General features: G+C 43.5%; 1 protein-coding gene across 1 annotated transcript in view; it reads left to right on the top strand.

Annotated features, from left to right (window-relative positions):
* Nucleotides 1-24,762, top strand: part of LOC128330492 (macrophage mannose receptor 1-like) — an 88,301-nt gene that overhangs the window by 1,523 nt on the left and 62,016 nt on the right. The window contains exons 2-10 of the mRNA XM_053263480.1: nucleotides 1,041-1,436; nucleotides 4,346-4,519; nucleotides 8,857-9,021; nucleotides 12,768-12,881; nucleotides 15,348-15,485; nucleotides 16,602-16,784; nucleotides 18,346-18,503; nucleotides 19,243-19,356; nucleotides 21,550-21,665. Coding sequence (XP_053119455.1) covers nucleotides 1,041-1,436; nucleotides 4,346-4,519; nucleotides 8,857-9,021; nucleotides 12,768-12,881; nucleotides 15,348-15,485; nucleotides 16,602-16,784; nucleotides 18,346-18,503; nucleotides 19,243-19,356; nucleotides 21,550-21,665 — 1,558 coding nt within the window. The remainder of the gene's footprint in view (nucleotides 1-1,040; nucleotides 1,437-4,345; nucleotides 4,520-8,856; nucleotides 9,022-12,767; nucleotides 12,882-15,347; nucleotides 15,486-16,601; nucleotides 16,785-18,345; nucleotides 18,504-19,242; nucleotides 19,357-21,549; nucleotides 21,666-24,762) is intronic.

Here is a 24,762-nt window from a genome sequence, read left to right on the forward strand (position 1 = left end):
ATCGTGCCTGTATGTCTTTTCTTCCATGCTTTGGGGAAAGTGATTTCTTTCTATAAGGCAGTGGCCGGTGGTGGTTTCTACAGCTGGTGGGACAGAGGCTAGGCGAAGCCAGAAACAGCAAATGCCTAGACTTTAAAAATAAATTTAAAAAATCAATTCCACCCCAACCACACTACTTACAATGAAGAAATTCATTGGTTTAATTTTGGGCTATTCAACTGCTCTTATCTATACTGGCATCTTACAGAGCCTTCTTGCCATATTGTAGGCATGATGCACACTGCATATAAAGTATTGAAACTTAATTTTTTTTTGTTTCTGTTCTATTTTGACCTCCTTAGACTGCAATATGTATCGATCCATACTGTTGTATTCAGAGATGCAAAATAATGTGTGTTCACAGTCAAATTGTAACTTTAGTAAATTGTGGTCCCCCCCCCCAAAAAAAAAAATCTAAAAAGGTATTTTAGGACAGACTAGATATTGGCAGAGAACACAGAGAAAAATATTATATTGTAATCAGGTTGGCCACCCTAAATAAGATGCTCTCTGCAGCCAGCCCCCACCCCAACATTTTCTCTCCCTGGAGAGACAAGAGATTGTGTTCTGTGTAGACCAAGATGCTGTAGAAATAACATTAGAATCATCTTTTTGTTTTTTTAAGAATGCATTTATAAAGACGTTTTTTGCTTTTTAAAAAAGGACAAGTGTAATACAGTTTCAATATACACTATTACAAAAACAAATAAGTAAAACACTACATGAAATAAGCTGGGAACCATATGTAAAACAAGGCAACAAAATCAGTGCCATGGCTGTAAGAGAAGCAAGTTTTGGACTGGTAATAAATAAGGCAAAGCACAGTAAGTATTTTGGATGGTGAAACAACAGAATGAAGGGGGCATTCCTCCCATTTCTCTCAATCTTACTCCCTCTTCTTCTGAATGATAGAATCTTTCTCCTCTCCATAGCTGACGCATAGGAGGCTCTATGGAATATTCTCACAATATTAAAAATATATTTCTCCCTTTACGTTACAGATAGCAACAAGTTTCTGATATACAATGAAAACCTCAACCTTTGTATACATCAAAACGCTCGTTCCACCATCCTGGATTACTGTAATGAGGCTACTGAGGGGCAACATTTCAAGTGGGTTTCCGATTACCAGATACTGAACATGGCAGTCAACTTATGCCTGGCAGTGCCTTCAAGTTCCAGTGAGGCCCTGGTCACACTCTTACCCTGTAACAAGACCAGTGCACTTCAGAAATGGGGGTGCAGAAATGATACCCTTGCACTTGAAGGAGAAGAGCTGTTTCTACAGCCTAACGGTGGACCTAAGAGTGGTGTGAAGTTGTCTAAAACATCCAACTCCAAGAGTGCCTGGAAAATCTATGGAACAAAAGACAGCTTGTGCTCTAAGGGCTATGAAGGTAAATTTCACAGAATTAACCCCCCATTTCTTTGTAAATTTCTATATCTGCTCAAGAATGCTGAAACCTGGTATCTGATACTTCATGCATAGATGGTGATTGCTATGGTGAACACACAGAACTAATACTGAGCTAATGTCCTATAAATACTGCCAGTTAGAACTGCTCTCACTTGCTATTTAAATCCATCACAGAGGGAATTGTTTCAAAAACAAACACTAGCCCATTCTATTCATTTGTTTTTCATCATAAATGATTTCTTGAATAGAATGATGTTTTAATTTCTTTAAATACTGAGAGTAGAATCTAGACAAAGTCAAGCCTCTCAGTTAATTAGGAGAGCTTATGTACATATCATTAATGACCAGATTGTGTGCTTTTACCCTCTGCTACGCTTTCCAATGCCTGAGGGACAAAGTTCTAGCATCTGGGTGCGGCCTCAGAAGTGTGGACCAGTGGGGTCAAGGGAAGGACCCTAGGAGCCCAATGGAAGGTCAGGGACAAAGTCTGGTGGTTTCAGGGATGGAGCCCAGTGGTAAAGAGCAAAGCCCGCAGAAATGCTTTGTTCCTCTAAGTTGTACAGCTGTCCCATGTGTTCACAGATCCCTGTCATCAAATAATGCATCCGTATAGGATACCAAGTCCACAACACACATGACCAGCCTAACATTGTCTAGATGCCAGTTGTATCTCAAGCAGAAAGCAAGAACTAACAATGTATCTTATAGGCACTCAGATGGAACTGGGTTAGGAACATAGGAACCTGCCATATACTGAGTCAGACCATGGGTCTATCTAGCTCAGTATTGTCTTCACAGACTGGCAACGGCTTCTCCAAGGTTGCAGGCAGGAATCTCTCTCAGCCCTATCTTGGAGATGCTGCCAGGGAGGGAACTTGGAACTTTTTGCTCTTCCCAGAGTGGCTCCATCCCCTAATGAGCCCCTGGTGGCGCAGTGGTAAAACTGCCGCCCTGTAACCAAAAGGTTACAAGTTCGATCCTGACCAGGGGCTCAAGGTTGACTCAGCCTTCCATCCTTCCGAGGTCGGTAAAATGAGTACCCAGAATGTTGGGGGCAATATGCGAAATCATTGTAAACTGCTTAGAGAGCTCCGGCTATAGAGCGGTATATAAATGTAAGTGCTATTGCTATTGCTAAGGGGAATATCTTACAGTGCTGTTACCAGTGGCAGCCCGTGAGCGCGCCTCCGGAGGGGGGGGGGCAGGGTTCGGTGGAAGGCAGCTTTAAGAGTAAAATAATTTGGTGCTCACCTCCGTGGTGGCAGCTCCTGAACGCTATTTGGAGCTGCAATGTGCCACCCAGCAGCCCCTACGGTGAGGAAGCGCCTCCTCCACTCAGCTGGCCGCTGGCTGGGGCTCGGCTCCGTGGAAGCCAGGTGAGTGGTGGAGGCGCTTCCCCACCACAGGCGTGTTGCAGCTCCAAATAGCATTCAGGTGCAACAGCAGTGGAGGTGAGTCCCGAATTACTTTATTCTTAAAGCTGCCTCCCGCACACACACCCCCGGAGGTGCACTCATGGGCCACCATTGGCTCACACTTCTAGTCTCCCTTTTATATGCAACCAGGGTGGACCCTGCTTAGCTAAGGGGACAAGTCAAGCTTGCTACCACAAGACCAGTTACTTGAGCTCCACTCCAGTAGTTGGATAGCAGCTGCAGATCTTGCATGGCTTGGGATGTCTAGGGATGACTTGGGCTGGGCTGTCAAACTTGAACAGTCTGTGGGAGGTTGGCTCAAGCAAGCAGCCACAGTGCAACGTCTCTATGACTTCTTCTCTCTCTGCTCTGCCGTGAAGGATGGCAGTACCACAGAAAGCAATTTGCCTCATCAGCTCTGTTCTGCACCCACCTGCTTGTTGATATTGGGTCTCTCCTGGTCCAGGATGCATGTCTGCATTCTTCATACGCTGTATTGTTAGCAGGAAAAATGTGAAGATCACACAGGCCTCAAACCAAAGCTGAACTTTATTCAAGTTCAGGTTTTACATTTATACAACTCAGGTTTTCCAGAAATGCAAGCCAACAGCTACTGTCAACATGGCTCTAACTAAAAACCCAGCTCTAACTAAAAACCCAGCGCCCTGGCATACATAATACCAAACATGCAAAATAAAGAAAATAAATGTGATTTTCTTACCATTAAAAATAATAATCTGAAAATCCTGCAGTTGTGAGTAACGAGAGATTTTGAGCACTGCACTTTGGGGGTGAGAACCAGCCCCCCCCCAATCAGTCAAGTTACTACTTTGCTTGATAGTTTGCAACCCAACCTGGGGATAGTAAATGTCTCATGCGCATCAGAGCTCCAATGTAGTCACAGCACTTCCAGACCTCACAAGGGCATTCCTGCTCCTTGCCATGGAAGGGAAAACAGTATGCATGCAAAGGAATATGCACACATATGCACACAATATGCACATAAGAGCTGGTCTTGTGGTAGCAGGCATGACGTGTCCCTTTTAGCTAAGCAGGGTCTGCCCTGATTGCATATGAAACGGAGACTAGAAGTGTGAGCACTGTAAGATATGCGCCTTAGGGGATGGAGCTGCTCTGGGAAGAGCAGAAGGTTCCAAGTTCCCTCCCTGGCTTCTCCAAGATAGTGCTGAGAAAGATTCCTGCCTGCAACCTTGGAGAAGCCTCTGCCAGTCTGTGAAGACAATACGGAGCTAGATAGACCAATGGTCTGACTCAGTATTTAGCAGCTTCCTATGTTCCTATGTTCCCTCCATTAACACAAATATGGAAGCTTTCACATGAAGAAGTCTCATGGGTACCTCAACATACATAGAACTTTGAATTCAGGGCCTTACCTGTAGCAAATCTGCATTTTGTTCTCAACTTCATACTTTTCAACATTATTCCATTATATTTTTTTCAATTTTCTCTCTAGAACTGTTTACTTTGGATGGCAATGCCTTAGGAGCCCCCTGTGCATTCCCCTTCAAGTATGAGAACAAGTGGTATGCTGAATGTATCCCCGATTATCATGAAGGTGGGCGACTCTGGTGTGGAACAACTGCAGATGTGGACGAAGATAGTATTACCGGATATTGTCCTTTAAAAGGTATACTCTTTCCAAAGCAGCCTGCTTAGACCTTAATCTTGTCACCACATACTGTTACTTAAAGAAAAATCTATCGTACATATAGGAAAGGGCAGCAGATGGTATCATTGCCTCACATATACCGATGGTACAGTTAAACCCATTTCAAACTAGCTTTCAGTTGGGCTAGGGGGTGGAGACTGCTCTGGTTGGCCTGATGGGTGATCTCCAGTTTGCAATTGACAGAGGAAGTGTGACTCTGGATCTCTCAGTGGCTTTTGATACTATCAACCATAATATCCTTTTGGAGCATCTGAGAGAGTTGGGGGTGGGAGGTGAGGCACTACTTTGCAGTGGTTCCGCTCCTATCTCTTGGTTAGATTCCAGATGGTGTCACTTGGAGACTGTTCTTCTGAATATGAACTTGTGTATGGTGTTCCCCAGGGCTCTATACTGTCTCCAATGCTACATGACATCTACATGAAACCACTGGGAGAGATCATCAGGAGATTATCAGGTGCAGGGTTTTATCACTATGCTGATGGCATCCACATCTTTTCCTCCATGTCAAAATCATCAGGAGAAGGCACAACCTCCCTAAATGCCTGCTTGGAGGTGGTAATGGGCTGGCTGAGGGATCCAGATAAGACGGAAGTGGTTATTGTTCTGGGTTGGAACTCAGGAGATGATTTTGATCTGCCCATTCTGGATGGGGTCACACTTTCCCAGAAGGAACAGGAGCACAGTCTAGGAGTGCTTCTGGATCCACAACTTTCCCTGGTATCCCAGGCTGAGGCAGTGGCCAGAGGTACTTTCTATTGGCTTTGGCTGATACACCAGCTGCATCTGTTTCTTGAGATGAATCATGGGCGTAACAACGATTGGGCAAGGGGAGACAGTTGTCTGGGGGCCCCACTGCCTGGAGGGGCCCCCCAGAGGCACCTCATGTGACTCCCCATTGCCCCCTGCCCAGCCCCAAGGCCCCTCAGCCACTTGCCCTGTTCGTCCTCTCTCCTGCTTTCTCCTGGCCCGCAATGGAAGCAGCAGACAAGCTGCAAAGAGCTCCTTTTCTCCCGCCTCTCAGCTGATCTGCGGGTGGGCAGGGCTTCCATGGAGGCCTCCGTGTAGGCCTCTGTGAAGCCTGAACTCGAGTAGGCCTCAAGCAAACTAGGAAGGAGGAGGCAGCCAGAGTGGCCACCACTGTTCTCTGCAGCAGAAGACCCCTTGCTGCCCTGCCCAACCCAGCCCAGCATTTGCCAGGTAGAATGTGAACTCCCTTTTGTGGTTACCTTCCCCCTCCCCCCATATAGGGATCTGTTTGCCATAGGGCTTTGATATGTGGGGGAGGGACTGAGAAGTCTCTGAATATTTATTTTAAAATAGTTTGGAAAATTTGCTGGCTTAAAAAAACACCTATCTAAAAAGTCGTATAAGTGGCTTGTTTCATGGCAGAAAATTATAAAAACTTCTGGAAAAAATATTCATTCATTCATTCATTTATAAATGCACTTATGTTCAAGTTGTTTTGCAACCCAGAAGGTCTGAGTGAGAACTGTGAAGCATGTGTTGTGCTTTTATTTTATTTTATTTTTCTTGCGTGTGAACTGCTCCCCAATAACTCGCAGGGACTTCAGGGTAAATCTGGCCAACATGTGAATGCAGCACCTCCATTCCAGAGGAGATGTGTGTTAAAGGGCTTTAAAAGCCTCCTGTGAAAAACCTCCTGCAATCAAACTTGACTGAATTTGTTCAGAATTCTGAGAAAACAAACATAGGCTCATCCTGCATGGCTGAAAGTCTCCTTTGCTAATCTGCAGCGAGGGGCCCATTTTAATAATTAGCGTTGCTAGTGTGTTCTAGGCATTAAAAGTAGCACAAATATATAGTACTCAATGTCTATCACTATATACTGTGAAGTGTGCATGTGTGTATTCAGTGAAATGTATTTCCAGGCAGCATACTTATTTTGAAATATCAGACTTAAATCCTTGGGGGCCTGGGGTGTGTGGAGGCCCTAGACTTTGAGTGGGGGGCGCATTTTAAAATCTCATCTCTGGGCCCACTCCAACCTTGCTATGCCCCTGAGATGAATGTCTTCGGAATGGTATATATATTCGGAATGGTTACATATGCTGGTAACCTCTAGGCTGGGTTACTGCAATGTGTTCTATGCGGGGCTGCCATTACTGTATATGTAGTCCAGAAACTGCAATTGGTGCAGAATGCAGCAGCCAGTTTGGTCTCTTGGTCATCTTGAAGACACCATTATACTCCTATTTTGAAAGAGCTACACTGGCTACCAATAAGTTTCCAGGCAAAATACAAGGTGCTGGTTATAACCTCTAAAGCCTTAAACAGCTTAAACCCTGGGTATTTAGGTGAACATCTTCTTCGCTATGAGCCCCATTGCCCATTGAGATAATCCGGGGAGGTCCATCTGAAGCTGCAACCACTTTGGTGGCTACGTGGGGGCGGGCCTTCTCTGTTGTTGTCCCAAGACTCTGGACTGCACTCCCTGTTGAAATGAGAGCCTCCCCATCTCTGACAACTTTTAAAGAATCTTTAAAAACCTACCTTTTCACCCAAGCTTCTAATTATGGATTTAAACTGTTGTAATGTTTTTATTTCTCTGTGTTAACTTTTTTTATGTTCTTGAGAGCCACCCAGAAACCCAGGTTTGGCGTGGCATACAAATTTGATGAATGAATAAATAAATATATAGCACGGAAAAAAGGGAAAAACTGTCCCCAGCAAGCCAGAACCAAATGGACATCACTAAGGGGATGGATTTAGGTTTCTATTATTCTTTTCCCCAAGTGTTGCTTTCATGAGTTAAAATAATACTGTGATGGGACATCAGTGTTTCTCGAGGGATAAACTACTGGTAACAAGAGGCCTGCAGCCAACATTTTGACTAGTCACCTCCCAGTGTCCTCTCATTTCATGGGAAGAGATGTCATGACAATGAAACATCATAATTATATGATCTGTGCTAGCTCCCATTTAGTTCCCAGGCACAACAGAGTGCTGATCTTTGTTTAATTATTGAAATAGTTTAGGTCTGGCCTACCTGATAAAGTATTGATTCTCAAATGAGCCCACTCACTCACTAAGATTAGCTGGACAGTTCTGTTGCCCATTGGTGTGTGATAGTAAAAAGCTATTTTTGATATATGTTTTTGTATTGATGTTATCATTGTGTGTTGATAGCTATTGTTATTAAATTAATAACTATGATGGCTAACATCCTGTCCTGTGCAGCACAGCAGCTATGTGAGATGTGTGCATGGTGCAGATGGGTTTGAGTAACTCAGCAGCGGAGAGCCACAGAAGGGTAATTTCTCCAATATCCCATTTCCGCGGAATCTCCCTGTACCCCCAGATGTCCCTGAGGGTTGCACGGTCCTCAGTGACATATTTTCAGGCGGCATAGTAGACTGCTGATGGAAGGGGAGATCGGGGCAATCACCCTGCAATGAGCACCCATGCTGTCTTTCTTAGGAACTTTTCAGTGTTCAGCACCAATTCTTCATGAAGCACCAGTGCTGTGATAGTCAGGTTGTTGGCCAAAGTTTATCATCACTCAAGAACCATTTATAAAATGTAGAATATGTAGGGGGAAACTCTGCTCAGGGGTACAGATTCCTGAAAAGCATATTTTCCCTCAATATATGCATTCTTCGAAAGTATATATGGATAAAATACATTTTGAGGAACACAAAAGCACTTGGGATGATTCCTCAAAAGCATTTCATGAATTATCCCAAGTGCTTTTGTTTTCCCCAAAACATATTTTTCTCCCCCACAAAATTGTCTTTACCTTCTACTAAATATTTTAAATGAGGAGTTGCAGGGGAGTAACAGCAGGAGAGAGCGAGCATGTCTTTAGCTCATGCCTGTAGGTTTCCCAGAGGCATTGGGTGGACCACTATGTGAAACAGGATCCTGGACTAGATAGGCCTTGGGCCTGATCTAGCAGGGCTACTCCTATGTTCTTATGGCCCTCATTTGCATTCCTGGGTCTTCTCATAGGCTTACAACTGAGAGCCAGCATGGTGTAGTGGTTAGAGTGCTGGACTAGCACCGGGGAGACCCAAGTTCAAATCCCCATTCAGCCATGAGACTAGCTGGGTGACTCTGGGCCAGTCACTTCTCTCTCAGCCTAACCTACTTCACAGGGTTGTTGTGAAAGAGAAACTCAAGTATGTAGTACACCGCTCTGGGCTCCTTGGAGGAAGAGCGGGATATAAATGTAATAATAATAATACAATCTAAGTATTCTTCACTTGTAATTCAGTGATTTTGGAAACAGGATACAGTTTCTCCACTGGCAATTCAATGATTTGATATTCCTACAGATAGCCATGACGAATTCTTTTGGATCACAAATCACTGGACAGGAGACCATTATCAAATCAATAGCCAGTCAGCTCTAACATGGTTCCAAGCAAGAAGAAGTTGTCAGCAACAGGATGCAGAATTAGTGAGCATCACAGAACTAACGGAACAAATGTATCTGACAGGTAAGGTATAACATCATAATCAATAACATAGCATAACAAAATAAGTGATAGCTTAAAACATTCTCATTGATAAATATCATCTCAAGAAATATTTCAATTATGCAATCTATGAGTTTTTTTTTTTTAAAAAAACCCCAATATTTAAGCATCATTTCCAAATGATTAGTCATTAACCATGTTTTTGTTATCAAGAAGAGAAACCGAGTATTTTAGGGCACCTAGGGGAAATAAATTTTTTATTTCAAGTGCATAAGGTCTGATCCTCCTGCAGTTCAGATTCAGGAAAAGGAACAATCAGCATGCAAAGATTTGAAGGCAATTTTTAGAACATTCACAATCCATGCCCTTCATTCCCACACTAGCTCCTCAGAAGCAACATAGTCTTCTAAGTAGTCCAGAGATGTCAGTTATTTTCATAGGGGTGATGTCATACCATCAGAGGCTTTGTATTGTAACTTGATTATTTGTAGCAGGGCTGCTCAAACCTGGCCCCCAGATGTTGCTGGACTACAACTCTCATCACCCACAGCTTCAATGGTGTGTGGCTGTGGATGATGGGACTTGTAGTCCAATATCTGGGGACTCCGTTTTCAGAACCCCTGATTTATACTTTATAAATCTGGCCCTCACTACTCTTCACGCAGATTGAACAAAATACACCCGACCAGCAGCTCAATCGGCCTGTTTTGCTGCCTGTCTGGAAGTTCAAAGAAATTGAGTTGCTGAGCATCAGCTAGGGAGCCACAATACCTGACAAGTGGTAAAAGTCTAAAGAGAGGCTATGGGTCCTTCTCTCATTATAGGTACTTGAGAGTAGAGATGTGCAAACAGGTTCGATGTTGAACATGTTCGACATTGAACTGTTCCGTTGAACTGAAGCACCTCCTGTTCGGTGTGACCCTGGACTGAACACCCCCCGCCCCAGGGTTCACGGGTTGTTGTTGTTTTTAAATTAAAAAAAAAAATTTTACACTGACCCCCTCCGGGGGAGTTGTTTGAGGTGGAAGAGATTCCCCCTCCTTCCGCTGGTCTCCCTTATTCCTGAAATTGGCAGGTTGGCCGCTCTTTGGCCAGTTTTTGGCCTTCCCCCCTCAGCACAGTGGCAATTTTGGAGGCCACCATGCCTGCACAATAGGCCTCTGCTCTTCATGACCACTTAACCAACAGTGGTTTGCAGCTGGGCCATTTGTGTTTTGTCATTTTTGCTTATTCATTGTTAATTGGTTGTGTTAGCTTTATGAGAAATATTTCCTTTATTTCTTGTTTACACAGTCAGACAGGTGTTATTGACTGGTTTGTTTTATCCAGACATTGAGTCCTTCCCAAGGACCTGGGATGGCTGAATTTTATTGTCAATGTTCTTGCTATTATTATTATAGATATCGTTGCAGAATATAGGCTGTTCCCAGTAAAGCTGCTTTTTGTAATTGGCTGATGGTGATTTCTGTGGCCCCTATGGTGTTGAGGTGCTCTTCAAGGTCTTTTGGAACTGCACCCAGGGCGCCAATTACCACTGGGATTATTTTGGACTTCTTCTGCCACAGCCTTTCAATTTCAATTTGTAGATCTTTGTATTTTGTGATTTTTTCTATTTCTTTTTCTTCTATTCTGCTATCCCCTGGTATTGCTATGTTGATTATTTTGACTTGTTTTTCTTTCTTTTCAACTACAGTTATATCTGGTGTATTGTGTGGCAGATGTTTGTCTGTTTGTAGTCGGAAGTCCCATAATATTTTTACATCTTCATTTTCTTCAACTTTTTCAATTTTATGGTCCCAGCAATGTTTGGCTACAGGTAGCTTGTATTTTTTGCAGATGTTCCAGTGTATCATCCCTGCTACCTTGTCATGCCTTTGTTTGTAGTCTGTCTGTGCAATCTTTTTACAACCGTTGATTAGGTGGTCCACGGTTTTATCTGCTTCTTTACAAAGGTGGCACTTGCTGTTTGTTGTGGATTTTTTTGACTTTTGCTCTTATTGCATTTGTTCTTAGTACCTGTTCTTGTGCAACCAGTATTAAACTCTCTGTTTCTTTCTTCAAGTTGCCATTCTTAAGCCATTGCCAGGTCTTGTTTGATTTTCCACTTATATTGTGCAAATATTGACCATGCAGAGGCTTATTTTTCCATTTTTCTGCTCGGTTCTTGACTTGTTCTTTCTTGTAGGCCTGCTTTCTTTCATTGGTGTTGAATAGTTTCGCATTATTGACCATTTGAAGTGCATCTTCTTCACTGTCCTTGATATATTCTTCAAGGCCTCTTTTCTCCTCCTCTACTGTTTGATGGACTTGAAGCATTCCTCTTCCACCTGAGCTGCGAGGGAGGTATAGCCTATCTACATCACTGCGGGGGTGCAGAGCATGATTGATGGTCGTGATTTTCCTGGTCTTACGATTTAGCGTCTCTAGCTCTGCCTGGGTCCAGTCTATTATTCCTGCAGTGTATCTGATAACAGGTATAGCCCAGGTGTTTATGGCTTGTATGGCGTTCCTGCCATTGAGTTTGGACTTTAGGATTTTTCTAACTCTCCTGATGTATTCACTTCCAATTTTGCTTTTAACTTCAGTGTGTGCGATGTTATCAGCCTGGAGAATGCCCAAGTATTTGTAAGGTTCTTTCTCTTCCAGGTTCTTGATCTTGTTTCCATTGGGCAGTTCTGTTCCTTCTGTTTTTGTTATTTTCCCTCTGTTCATTATTAATGCAGCACACTAGTCTAGTCCAAACTCCATTGCTATATCACTACTGAATATATGGACAGTGTTTAGCTGTGATTCGATTTCTGACTGGGACTTTCCATACAACTTCAGATCGTCCATGTAGAGCAGATGGTTTATTTTACATGATGTTTTAGATGTTTGGTATCCGAGGGCTGTTTTGTTTAGTATTTGTGAAAGTGGAATCATGGCGATTACAATCAACAGAGGGAATAGTGAGTCCCCTTGGGAAATACCTCTCTTTATGCTAATTATTATTATTAATAATAATTCTATTTCTATACCGCCCTCCCACAAATGGCTCAGGGTGATTTACAAAGAGTAATAAGTTAGATCCCTGTCCCCAAAGGGCTCACAATCTAAAAAAATATATGAATATTTGATGAGAAATATTCATATGCATTTGACTCCAAAGGGATTCCCCATCCATAGTTTAGAACTGTGTGCATTCCAGACACACACATACAGCCCTAAACTGTGAGGGATTTCCATTTACTATACATCTGGATATTATTCCCTTTCACTCATGTTCAATATTGCATCATGTGCTTAAAAAGAGACTTCTACATGAATTGCCAGTCTGGGTCCAGTCCATTTCAAACAATCTGCACATGAATTATGATTTGCAATTCAGGTTGAAAAAAATCTCCTGGCAGGTCTCCTATGCTTTTAACAAGCAGAAAGTAATCACTGGTAACCAATGAATCAAGTATTGCTTGCCTCTTAGTTAGTGCTATTTTATTTCCTGGAATGTGCCTGGGGATTTTGCTCTCTCTTAAAATTTAAGAGCATTTTGTGGGTTTTCTACAAAAGTGAGATGGGTTTCTAAAACCTATTGAATCCACACCTAATAATGACTGGTATTTTGGCATATTTGGGAAGTTCTAAGGCTTTGCTCCCAATCTTAGTCTGAAGAGAAGATTCTTAATTACAGAATACAATTTTATTTCTCCTTCCCCCACCCTTAGCTTCACAAGATGACAAAGTTTATAACTATGTCATAGAGTGCAAATGATTCTCTTTTCCATAAATAGGTTTAACAAGTAATGCAAACATAGAATACTGGATTGGACTGAACAGTTTGGATCTCGACAGTGGGTGGCAGTGGCTTGGGAACCATCCTTTCCGTTATTTAAACTGGGCTCCAGGTGAGTGAACATTTACAGGCCAACAACAGTTAAAATGGTTGCTGTTTAATGTTTAGACAGAAATGCAAAATACTCTTTGGGAGTGATAGGAAGTTAGATTATGTGGGAGTTCGTTTTTAAAAAGCATGGGTGGCATTTTCAAATGAGTCTTTGTAGCTTTCTTGTAATGATTAAACCACAGATGATGTATCAAATTTAATCAGCACTTTTCCTGGAAAAGTCTTGGAGCAGCTAGTATTGAGTATATTACTAGGGGTTGAGTTGTGTAAGAATGAAAGTACTGTTGGATCCAACATGGCTATATCAGAAAATGTTGGTTTAATAGTGACATCTATTATAATCAGAAAGAGATTTGCCAACTTTCTGCCCAGGAATTCTGGGGTTATAGCATAAGGTGTCAAAAAGTGTGTGTGTGTGCGCACACACTACTACAACAAATATTTATACAGACCACTTTTCAACAAAAGTTTCCAAAGTGGTTTACATAGAGAAATAATAATAATTTAAAAAATAAGAATAAGATGGTTCTCTGTCCTCAAAGGCCTCACAATCTAAAAAGAAACATTAGGTTGATAATAGAAACAGCCACTGAAGGGATGCTGTGCTGGGGCTGGAGAGGGCTAGTTGCTCTCCTCTGGTAAATAAGGAGAATCACCATTTACAAGGTGACTCTTTGCTCAATTAGAAGGGGGCAAAGTTCTGTGTGTGTGTGTGTTTGTGTGTGTGTGTATAAGGGTACCCCTTTCATATGAAGGCAAGGAGCACATTCCTCCTGTGGAGCATGCTCAATTGCCCATTGCACAGATCTATACATTACTACAAAATCCTTTTGGTGCTGATAAAAACAACTTACTGTTGGAGCTTCGCCAAAAATTCTCATAGAATCAATTTCAATGAAACCTGAGGATTAAAGGGGGAAGAAACAAAACAAAAGACATTTCAAGGCTGAGGAAGTAAATTAATAAGTGAGGAGGCTTGTTTGATGAAATAACGGCAATTACTGTTGCCTGGTAAATTTTTTTTTTTAAATTTACAGTTTATGCTGTACCTTTTCATAAGACAGCAAAGCAATGCTGAAAGCACTAGGCCTTATTATAGAGATTAGCTCCATTTGATTTTCCTTTATCCTTGAACGTTCCAAAGTGCCCCACATTTTTGAATGGGGCCTCTCTGGATCTGCACTAGTCATAATGGAAGTTTGGGTCAGACTACTTAACCCATGGTTTAAGCCATGCAATTAAGGGCCACTTTGGACCTTGTGGTCCTGAATGATTATTCAAGGCCAGAGACAACACGACAGGCTTGGTGGGCCAGAATGATACAATCAGGCTTCTGCACACATGATAGGGAGGCACTCAGATAATTTGTTTGATCTAGCCTGTAATGTCATTCTAAGGGGACTTTTGGAAAAGATCGAGGGTTCCAAATGGACTGAGAAATTCATCAGAATTTCCCAAACCAAACCCCCATGAACCATTTACAGAAACTGGTTTCCATTGTCAATACCTGAGAATCTGATGTTGGTGGAGAAAATGAAAAGTGCATTTTGGATCAGCTCTGTACAGTTACGATATTCAGCTCTACCTTCTGTATTGCTAAGAGCTCATGGAAAAAAACAGGAAAAGATACACACAATGTATCTTTTCTCCACTGTATTGCAGCGGCTTGAAAAATGGCACCTGCTGTATCTTGGGCCAAACTAGGTGTATGTTGGAGGTCTGTGACTGAAACGTCCAATAACTTTTACTACCCCCTCCAAAAGAAATCTGCTATTGGGGACCCCGGTTTGGACTGGAACCCAAGTATACAAGGAGGAATGTTTAATTGTTTCCCTTTATGCCACTTGCTTAACTTAAATTGCGCCTTTAAAGTTGTTGGAGAAGGGCGAAAGTTGCTGGAAAAGGGGGAAATTTCAGGGGATTATTTAGCTCAGTGCTGTGACATGTTGGCAGGAGGAAGTTTGACACCTTTATGGCTGTGATTCTCATCTACTTTTTTAAAGAAGAAAAGAAAAAGACATTGGGAGAGTCAGGTCTAGTTTGAACCCCTTCAACCACTGAGAGACCTTAAAGGCCAAGTTGAAGACAGATCATCCTAGAGAGAATATATCTATGTGTTTGCTAAGAGTTGACACTGACTTGACGGCACTTAATCAATCAATCAAACATCAGGTCTAGTCTGAACCCCTTGAAGTGGATTGTCCTGATTCAATTATGGTAACCATGTGATATAGTCAGGGTTCTCAACTGCTGTAAAACTACCATGAAGTGAGCACACCTTGGGTTTTTCTCCACTGTCAGGTAGGAAAAAGCATACTTTCTACCATGTTCTGTAGTGATGTGTGCAGTCCATGAAACACAACTGATAGATGAAAAGCTTTTTGCTTACTCAGTTTTGCTTATTTGATCAAAGAAGCTTCAGTGTTAGCACAAAACACAAATACAATTATTCCTTCCTTCCTTCAAGGTAATCCAGAAACGACAAAAATCTGTGGATCAATGGAAGGCGGGAGTGGCAAATGGGAGAGCACTGAGTGTGATAAGAAACTAGGATACATTTGCAAAAAGGAAAACTCTTCATCAGATGCTTCTGATATCCCTTCAGGTAGGATGGGAAACCTGGAAAAGCAGTTTACTTTTATGAACAAGGTATCATTATTATTTAACGTCTCAAAGAGTTTTCTTAGGGTATGTTGCCAAAGGAAGGTGGCATGGAGTGGAAGATTTTGGTCAAAATGCTTAAAGTTGTTATGAAAATATCAGTAGGTATGGATCCCAGCTATGCTCCCAGGGCAATGTGAACACAGTCTGCTTGAATTCACATATTACAGCAACCTTGCTGATGCTAAGCAGGTCTGGGTCTAGTCAGTGTTTGGATAAGAAACCACTGGAGAATCCTATGTATGCCATCTTAAGTGTTGGGGGTTGTTAATTTTTACCCCCAGTGGGTAAAACAGCAGAGCACTAAAGAATGAATAAGCTCCAGTCACAGAGTAGGTAGCAGAGGATGGTTTAGTTATTGCAGCTATTTAGAGAAAACACATGGAGATTCTTGTAGAGTTAATACTAAGTATTTATTGGTTAAGTGCACTTGGATAGGAAAGCCTAAACCTAATCCAAAGGACTACAGAATGAATAGGTAAGGAGGGAGATGGGTGTTTCCATCTGTTCTCTAAGAGGAAAGGAAGGATTGTGACTCAGCACAGGAAGTGTGGAAGAGTCAGATCAGAGGTCATAAAGTAGAGACAGGTAGAACAGTTAGGGAGACCCTTACTCACCATCTCTACTCCTAATGCCCCTAGGGGTCATTAGGATAGTTGGTGCAAAAGGTCAATGCACTGGAACTCCATCTCCAACATTAAGTTCCTTCACAGAACAAAAGTTGGATATAATGTAATAATAAATAAATATGTATTTCAAGACAAGACTCTAAACTGAGGGCCTTTTCCCTGACCACAGTGCAGCTCAGTAATAGTATTTCACTATATTTACCATATTCATAAAGGATATAAAGGAAACAGAAAAAAAATATATTTGGCTACTTCCACTCTTGATGACCCTATTGGCAACAAATACCTCATGAAAGAGAAACCCTGTCCTTTTAATTCTGATTGCTAGATTTTCCCCATTATAAATTCTATACATTTTAACTGAAGAATTAATTACATAATGATGACAGTTCAATTCATGCTGCCTTAGAATACATTTGTTCTCTTTTTAGATTACCCTAAGCACATTAAATGTCCGGTTGGCTGGGTTGCATACACAGGCCAATGTTACCGTCTTCACAGAGACTCCAAGACATGGAAGGGGGCACAGCTGTCCTGCCGAAAGGAAGGTGGAGACCTAACAAGCATACACAGCATAGAAGAACACAGCTTTGTCATTTCTCAGCTTGGCTACAGTAAGTATATCCTGGATGTTCTGTTCTCCTGGCTTCATAAATATAGCATTTTTTTTCCTGCCACAAAGAAGAAAATATTATTATTAGTTAAGCACCTCAACTAAAAAAATATAACTATTTCTGGAAACTTTTCTTTTCCTAAATTCAGATGTAGCACCACGCTAATGAACTCCACAATCCAGATAAGAGTGCATTTTAGAGTAGAATCTGCCAGCACTGTTGAGTCAGGAATGGATCTGAGAGTTAGTAACTTTGATGCTCTGCTTTTCAAACCCCAGGTCTGGCCCTAATGCTTTTGATGCCCCAGGTGAAATTTAACCGTGATACCCTCTCAGCCAATACATGCAGATCCTCGGCTATAGAGTCATGTTGGCTGCTCATTCATTGGGTCAGGGGCAGTGTTTCCTCTAACAGGGATTCCCAGATGTTGACTACAACTCCCAGCATCCTCAGCTGCAGTGGCCTTTGGCTGGGGATTATGGGAGTTGTAGTCCACAACTTCTGGGAATCCCTGTTAGTGGGAACACTGGTTAGGAGAGAGTTTGGGATGGAAGAGAGCAATGCAATAAATATTTCTCCCTCTCGCATAACACTAGGAGTCATCCCATGAAACTGATTGCTAAGAAATTTAGGACTAACAAAATGAAGTACTTTTTTCACACAACGTATAATTAACCTATGGAATTCTCTGCCACAAGATGTGATGACAGCCAGCAGCCTGGATGGCTTTAAGAGGGATTTAGATAAATTCATGGAGGACAGATCTGTGAATGGCTGCTAGTCTGAGGGCTATAAGCCACTGCCAGTCTCCAAGGCAAGATGCCTCCAAATAACAGTTGCAAGGAAGCAACAGCAGGAGAGAGGGCTTCCCAGAGACATCTGGTGGGCCACTGTGTGAAATAGGATGCTGGACTGGATGGGCTTTGGGCCTGATCCAGCAGCAGGGCTGTTCTTAGGTTATTAAGGCAACATTAGCTTTGCTTAAGCACTATTTCTCCCCACTGCATCCCCTCCCTATTGGGGAGGAAAACAAATTGGCACTCTCAGCATGTAAGACATGTTTGTTGCTTGGAGAGGGAAAGGACGATATATAGCCCCAAGAACTGATGCCCTAGGCGACTGCCTAGTTCTGCTTCGTTCCTACAAACTCAAGTTATAACTGGCACAGTTTGGAGTGTTTCTGATGTATGTACTGTCAGTTCTCTGTGGCTCAGTGGTTACTCCTCAAACATCATGGAGAGAAGATACATTCTGATATATCACCTATGAGGCATAAGCAAGTCAAATGTAAAGGGTGAAATTAAGTAGGATACTGCACTGTTGGCAAAGTACTGACAACTCTGTCTGAATCTCTTGCTGATCAGTTTAGCATCCCCCCAAAGCTCTAGGGTTATGACTACTTGTTTCTGAGGATTTGGATTCCACAATTAAGAATGCTCTCCTATGTCCACATGGCATACACACACCACAGAGCTGTGTGCTAGAGAGCATGCTATTTAACACATCTCTTTTTCAGAACTGAATTTGGGGCCAAATAAACAATGTGTGTCTATGTTTTTAGAACCAACAGATCTGCTCTGGATAGGTCTGAATGATCAGAAGATTTCCATGTATTTTGAATGGAGTGATGGGACACAAGTGAGGTTCACCAAATGGCAGAGAGGAGAACCCATGTACCAAATGAATGCAGAAAAAGACTGTGTCATCATGAGTGGGGAGGTAAAAAAATAAGGCATCCCTATCTGCCTGGTAGACATTTATTTCTCAGTACCCAATTCTGTGTGAATCTGACTGATTGCCCAAGAGAGTCTTGGACAGGCTTGTTTGCCCTTGGTCTTGCTTCTAAAGAGACATTTGGGGCTTAGGATTGGATGGGGACCATGGATTTGAGGGCCAGTGACTGTTGCTGGTGTCTGTTGCTGGTGTTTTTTGTTTTTGTTTTTTTAATTGTGAGCCCTTTGGGGACAGGGAGCCATATTAATCTTTTATTATTTCTCTATGTAAACTGCTTTGGAAATGTTTGTTGAAAAGCAGTATATAAATATCTGTTGTTTTGTTGTTGATGCCTCAAGGAATGCTGGCTGGGGGATCTCTCAAACTTGCAGGAGAGGAGTATCACAGGCTCTTTTAGTTGCCCAGCTTGAGAGCAGGGGTGATGTCTTAACCTTTTGTGGCCTACGAGGAGCAGCATCCACCATAGGGCTATGATGCTATGATTCTGAACTGGGGTGTGTCTCCCAAATGTATCTTTGAACCCCCAGTTGTATAATATAGGTTTGAACTCCCAGTTATATCTTGTGTAGGTTTGAACCCCCGTTGTATAACATAGCTTTGAACCCCCAGTTATATCTTGTGGAAAGCTTGGCACACACTGGAAAAATTAAAAAGAGAAAACAAAAATGTGTAAAAGTCATGGATCCTTCACTAAAATTTGTTTTTTTCACCCTTCCATCTTTAGAATGGATATTGGGCAGAAGATTTCTGTAGAACAGAGCATGGATACATCTGTAAAAGAGAACCTTTGGCATCTGGTCCAGAAGAACCTGAAATTGCTGATCCAGCATGCCCCAAAGTGAGTCTAAAAAAATGGTGTACAAGTTTAATAAAGTGATTGGCCTCGCAGAGTTAATTCTTATTGTTCAAATGGTGGTATTCCATAATATTGTTCAAATTGTGGTGTTCCATCATTCTTAAAGGTCTGCCAGTCCAAGTGGATTGGTTCTAGCTTTTATGGTCAAAAACCGCCCCACCACATTGCTTGCCCTCCCCACCAAAATTCATTCTGTCCTCATTGGTAACCCTACCATTATCCTATCAGCTTTAGCCTTGACCATTGCTTCCTCATTCATTTCCTTCTTCTGCTTCCCAGGAGAGAGTCTTTATGATAACATTGTTATATCAGAAGACGTGTAAAGTGTCTTCTGTGGTCCAGTGCTCATAGAACAGGGGTTCCCAACACAGGTATAGCTTCTATTGGGCGAGGGGGTGCAAATGTCCCTGAGTTCAGAGGGTCAAGGGCCCTGCTGCTCCGCGTCTGTGCATCCCCATGCTGCTGCCCCGCCTGTCACCATTTCCCATTTACCCTTGTTAGTGGCAGAGGTGGGCGGGCCTCTCTCCCCTCCCCAGTTGGCACACTGGCTTCCCTCGCGCCTGCATGTGGACCTCCCCATTGAGTAGGGAGAGTGTTGCGTGCCGTGATGTCACAACATACAACACTCTCCCTACTCAATGGGAAGGCCCACGGGCAGGCATGAGAGAATTCGGCGTGCTGGCCAGGGAATGAGGAGGCCTGCACGTTGGCACAAGAGAAGTCGGTGTGCAGAGAGGCCTACCTGCCCACCACTGCCATAGTTAAATAGATGGGGAAGTGTGGCAAGGCTGGAAAGTAGGGCGCATGGCTTCAGAACTGGGGTGCATGGAGAGCCCCAAAACCAACTTTGTCCCTGGGCCGCCAGGAGTCTCCCTATGGCTCTGGTTCCCAAGTTTGGGTACTCAGGTGTTGCTGGACTACAGCTCCCATCATCCCCAGCTACAATGGGATTTAGCCATTGCCGTACTTTTTCACACAGCCACCAGACTAGTAGCCATTGATAGACCTGTCTACCATGAAGCTGTCTAAGTCCCTTTTAAAGCCATCCAAGCTGGTGGCTCTCATCACATCTTGTGGCAGAGAATTCCATAGATTAATTATGAGCTGTGTGAAAAATTACTTCCTCTTGTCAGTCCTAAATTTCCCAACCTTCAGTTTCATGAAATGACCCCTGGTTCTAGTGTTGTGAGAGATGGAGAAAAATTTCTCTCTGTCCACCCTCTCCACTCCATGCATAACTGTATACACCTTAATCATGTCTCCCCTTAGTCGCCTCCTTTCCAAGGTAAAGAGTCCCAGATGCTGTAGCCTTGCCTCATAAGGAAGGTGCTCCAGGCCCCTGATAATCTTGGTTGCCCTCTTCTGCACATTTTCCAGTTCTACAATATTCTTCTTAAGATACAGTGATCAAAGCTGTACGCAGTACTCCAGAAGTGGCCACACCATAGAATTGTATAAGGGCGTTATAATATTAGCAGTTTTATTTTTCAGTCCCCTTCCTAATGATTCCGAGCATGGCATTACCCTCATTTCCCTTTAATGGGCATGCAATCTAGGGACATATGCTTAACTGTTCAACTTAACTTTGTCTCTTCCATCAGTTCTTTGGTATGCCTCACTTCTTTAGGACTATACCCAATAATTACAGTCCAAGACTCTTGCACTGAGCTCCTGTTGACTTTTGAAGCATTAATCATGCCATGTGCTCATATAGGTGACAGCCACTCCTTCCTGTGATTCAGATCACAGTGTAGCTGGCTGGAGTAAGATGTCTGGGATGACAATATAACTGAACCATGCAACATACAGAAAGGTCTCCATAGACATCCTGTGTCACTTACTGCAGTATTAAAGGTAAAGTGTGCCATCAAGTCGATTTCGACTCCTGGCACTCACAGAGCCCTGTGGGGTTTTTTGGTAGAATACAGGAGGGGTTTATGATTGCCTCCTCCTGCGCAGTATGAGATGATGCCTTTCAGCATCTTCCTATATCACTGCTGCCCGATATAGTACCAGCAGGGATTCGAACCGGCAACCTTCTGCTTGTTGGTCAAGCATTTCCCCATTTAAGGTGACTTAGGATTCCCATTTTAGGGTACTTCAGCACCATCATTAAAATATTTCCCCAGTTTAATGATGTCATAACTTATGTTGCTGGCTGTTTTATTTCTACAGGACTGGAAAAGGCATGATTTCTATTGTTACTTAATTGGAGAAACATTTCAGACATTTTCAGAAGCAAAGCTATTCTGTGAAGACCACAGAGGTTCTCTGACTTCTGTGGAGAACAGGTATCAAAAAACCTTTCCATAATCAAAAGGAAAGGAACAGAATAATTCTGTAGATGTGAATTCTGTATGTACTTACACTGGGCAGAGGGAGATCTGGAAGCACAGGTGGCCCCCTGCAGAACTGTAAGTAGGATTATCTTGCAGAACTGAGTAGGATGCATGAAAGGAATTCAACTTATATCATGCCTAGCCTTCTGGACTAGTGAGGTTTTGCCTCCCCACAGCAAGCAAGCACACATGCAGCAGCAGGGTAGCAAAGATAAAGCCACACTGGCTGGCCTACTCAAAACTAGCTTGCTGCCCATTCCCAGTTGGCGCCTGCCTGAGTCCTCCATCTACCTGTCCCAGAAACCCACTGCCTGCCCATCCTTTTGGGACTGGGGTGGACTTGAGAATGGCAGTGGAAGAAAGTATGCTACAACTGCCAGTTTTGGAGCAGCATTCCATATGCATGTGTGCCTGCGCATGTGAGTAAGGATGTGCAAGGAGCCCTTATGGCTGGTTCAGTTTGAATCTGAACCAGATTTGAACCCGCCCATTATGGTTCGGGTTCTAGCTGAACTGGTCCCAGTTCATGTACCGTTTTGGTTCAATGCTTGCAAAGAGGAATCTGCTTAGGAATCTCCTTAGGATTCGACAAGCAAAGGAGGATTGTCTAAGGGTGGGGAGAGGGGAACTTACCTTCCCGGCGGTGGTGGGATGGCAGTGGTAGTATAACAGGGGTCTCCTCTAACCCCGCCTACTGGCCTCCCCAATAGCAGCCAGGGCTGGTGGCTGCAGCCCAGTTCAAGCCTCCATGTGGTAACTGCAGAGTGCGCAGTGGACCTCCACACACGGATGGAGGCAATTATAATAGATAGCCCAGTGCTCTTGTGCATCATATCTGTTATAATGTTCTCCACACATGCTCTGCAGTTACCACATGGAGGCCCAATACAGGCCACAGCTGTCAGCCCAGGCTGCTATTGGAGAGGCTGGGGGCTGGGTTAGAGGAGCCCCCAACATCATTGTCCCACCATCGGGAAGGTAAGTTTCCCCAACCTTTGGGAATCCCCCTTTGTTTGTGAAGTGCAATCCTCAGCCGATTAGTTCTGTTCATACCAGGTGGGTGAACCTTCGGGGGTAGGGGCTGTTCGAATCGGGCCAGTTCAAGTTGAACTGGGGTTTAGGGGTGTGCACAAAACTGGATTTGCCAGTTTGGCTTGCATCTGAATCAGATTCCAGCCGACCCAGCCCGGCTTGGTTTTGGCCTGGTCAAGCTGGACCTGTTTTGATTTTGAACTAAGCCAGCTCTACCAGCTCGAAGCTATACTGGCAAAGGGGAATCCAGTGACCTGCACCATGGGGGGCACCAGTGGGGGAGCAGCTCCACCCCCCAGCCTGCTGGCCTCCTGGTTTGAGTCTTCTTTGGCCCGGTTCAGCCCTCTGCGCATGCATGGGGGCCATTTGCATGACTTAAGGCGAGGACTGGCACAACTTAAGGGGTGACCAGTGGGGGAGAGCCAACACAGCCATGGCTCATACTTGTAAGTACATATTTACTCCTGCCCCACCCCGTCTATATTTAGGAAAGTCCCCCCCCCCTTCCCCTGCCTGTACTGGTAAAGGGGAATCCTCATTGGATTCCCCTTTACCAATGTAACTCTGAGCTGGCTCGGTTCAAACCCAGTCCGGTTTGGCATAAGCTCAGACTGGCTGAGGCCAGTCCAAACCAGGGCCAGTCCAACTCCGAACCCGTTGAGCCTGGCTCAAACCGAGCTGGTTTGCACACCCCTACTGGGGTTTGAGTTGAATTACTTTGCACACCCCTACATGTGAGTGTGTGTGAGAGAGAGTCTGTCTCTGTCTCTGTCCAAGAAGAGATAAGCTATTTGTGTGTATCAAAGGATGTGACAGAATGTTTTTATGTATACGTATGTGGGAAGTGCTTAAATCCTTGTTCATATAATGCATATTGTAGCTTGACTTCCAATCTGTGACTAAGTTGGCTCAGTTTCTTGAATTATCTGCTCTTTGTCTGTAAATTTCTGCCCAGGGGCAGAGCTGTAATTGCTCACCTGGCAGCAGCCCCCTGGCGACTCTTCCTTCCCCACCACATGTGGGGCACCTCTCTTCTCTCTGCCATTCATGCACAGCGGTGGCAGCAGCAGCCTCCCTGGCGGAGCAGCCCGGGGTAGGCAGCCCTGACCCTGCCACTCAGCTGGCTGCCCCACATGCGTGATGGCTAGCTGAGTGGTCAGTACAGCTTTCCCGGTGGTATCTCTCCATCAGGGAGGTCGCCACTGCGGCCACATGCTACAGGGAGAGAAGGGGTGCTGAAGGGAGCCTGCCACCATTGGGTTGGGGAGGGGGCACCCTAAATGCAGGCTGCCTACGCCATCCCTATGCCACTGACTCTGCCATGGGTTGACATGATTTGTAATCTGTGGCTTGGCTCACTGCTTTGAGTCATCTGCTTGACATGGGTGATAGCTGTTCTGCCATGGGTGCAACTGATTGTTCCTTGAATTAAATGCTCCCGGCCACTGTTTTCTTTGTGCAAAAGGAGTAACTGTTTCACAGAATGACAGGCTTCAGTTGTAGTCAGTGCTTTGTATTTGTGACACTGCTGTCATTTTGGTTGTGTTAGAGAGTTTGAGCTGGGTTGGCCAATATAATGTGTGGATTTATTGTTTAGTGATGGGGAATCTGTAAGCATAGGCTTTGGTCCTTCACCACAGGGCTCCACCCCTTGTCCAGCCAGGCTGTGTCCCTTAACTGGATGAATGGATCCTGCAAGTGGAGTCCATTTGTGTATCTTAGCGCCACAATTTTTAGAACATTTGTGCTCAAGGCATGTGTGAACTGACCCTTAGGAAAACTTCAGTTTAGTATTAAAAAAAAATAAGAAATCAGTCAAATGTCCCATATGTATGTATTTTAATATTTATTATAAACATACAAAAAGTTACAAAATAGAATCTTATCTAAGGAAAATAACATAGAAAAGCAGCACATTAAATTTTTTAAATGGCTTCAAAGTTGAAGCTGTATTGATAAAAACTGCATATATCACACAAAAAGAAAAAAGGCAGAGGGGGAAAAAGACACAAAGCTA

The sequence above is a fragment of the Hemicordylus capensis genome, chromosome 6, assembly GCF_027244095.1.
Source record: "Hemicordylus capensis ecotype Gifberg chromosome 6, rHemCap1.1.pri, whole genome shotgun sequence".
Taxonomy (NCBI): domain Eukaryota; kingdom Metazoa; phylum Chordata; class Lepidosauria; order Squamata; family Cordylidae; genus Hemicordylus; species Hemicordylus capensis.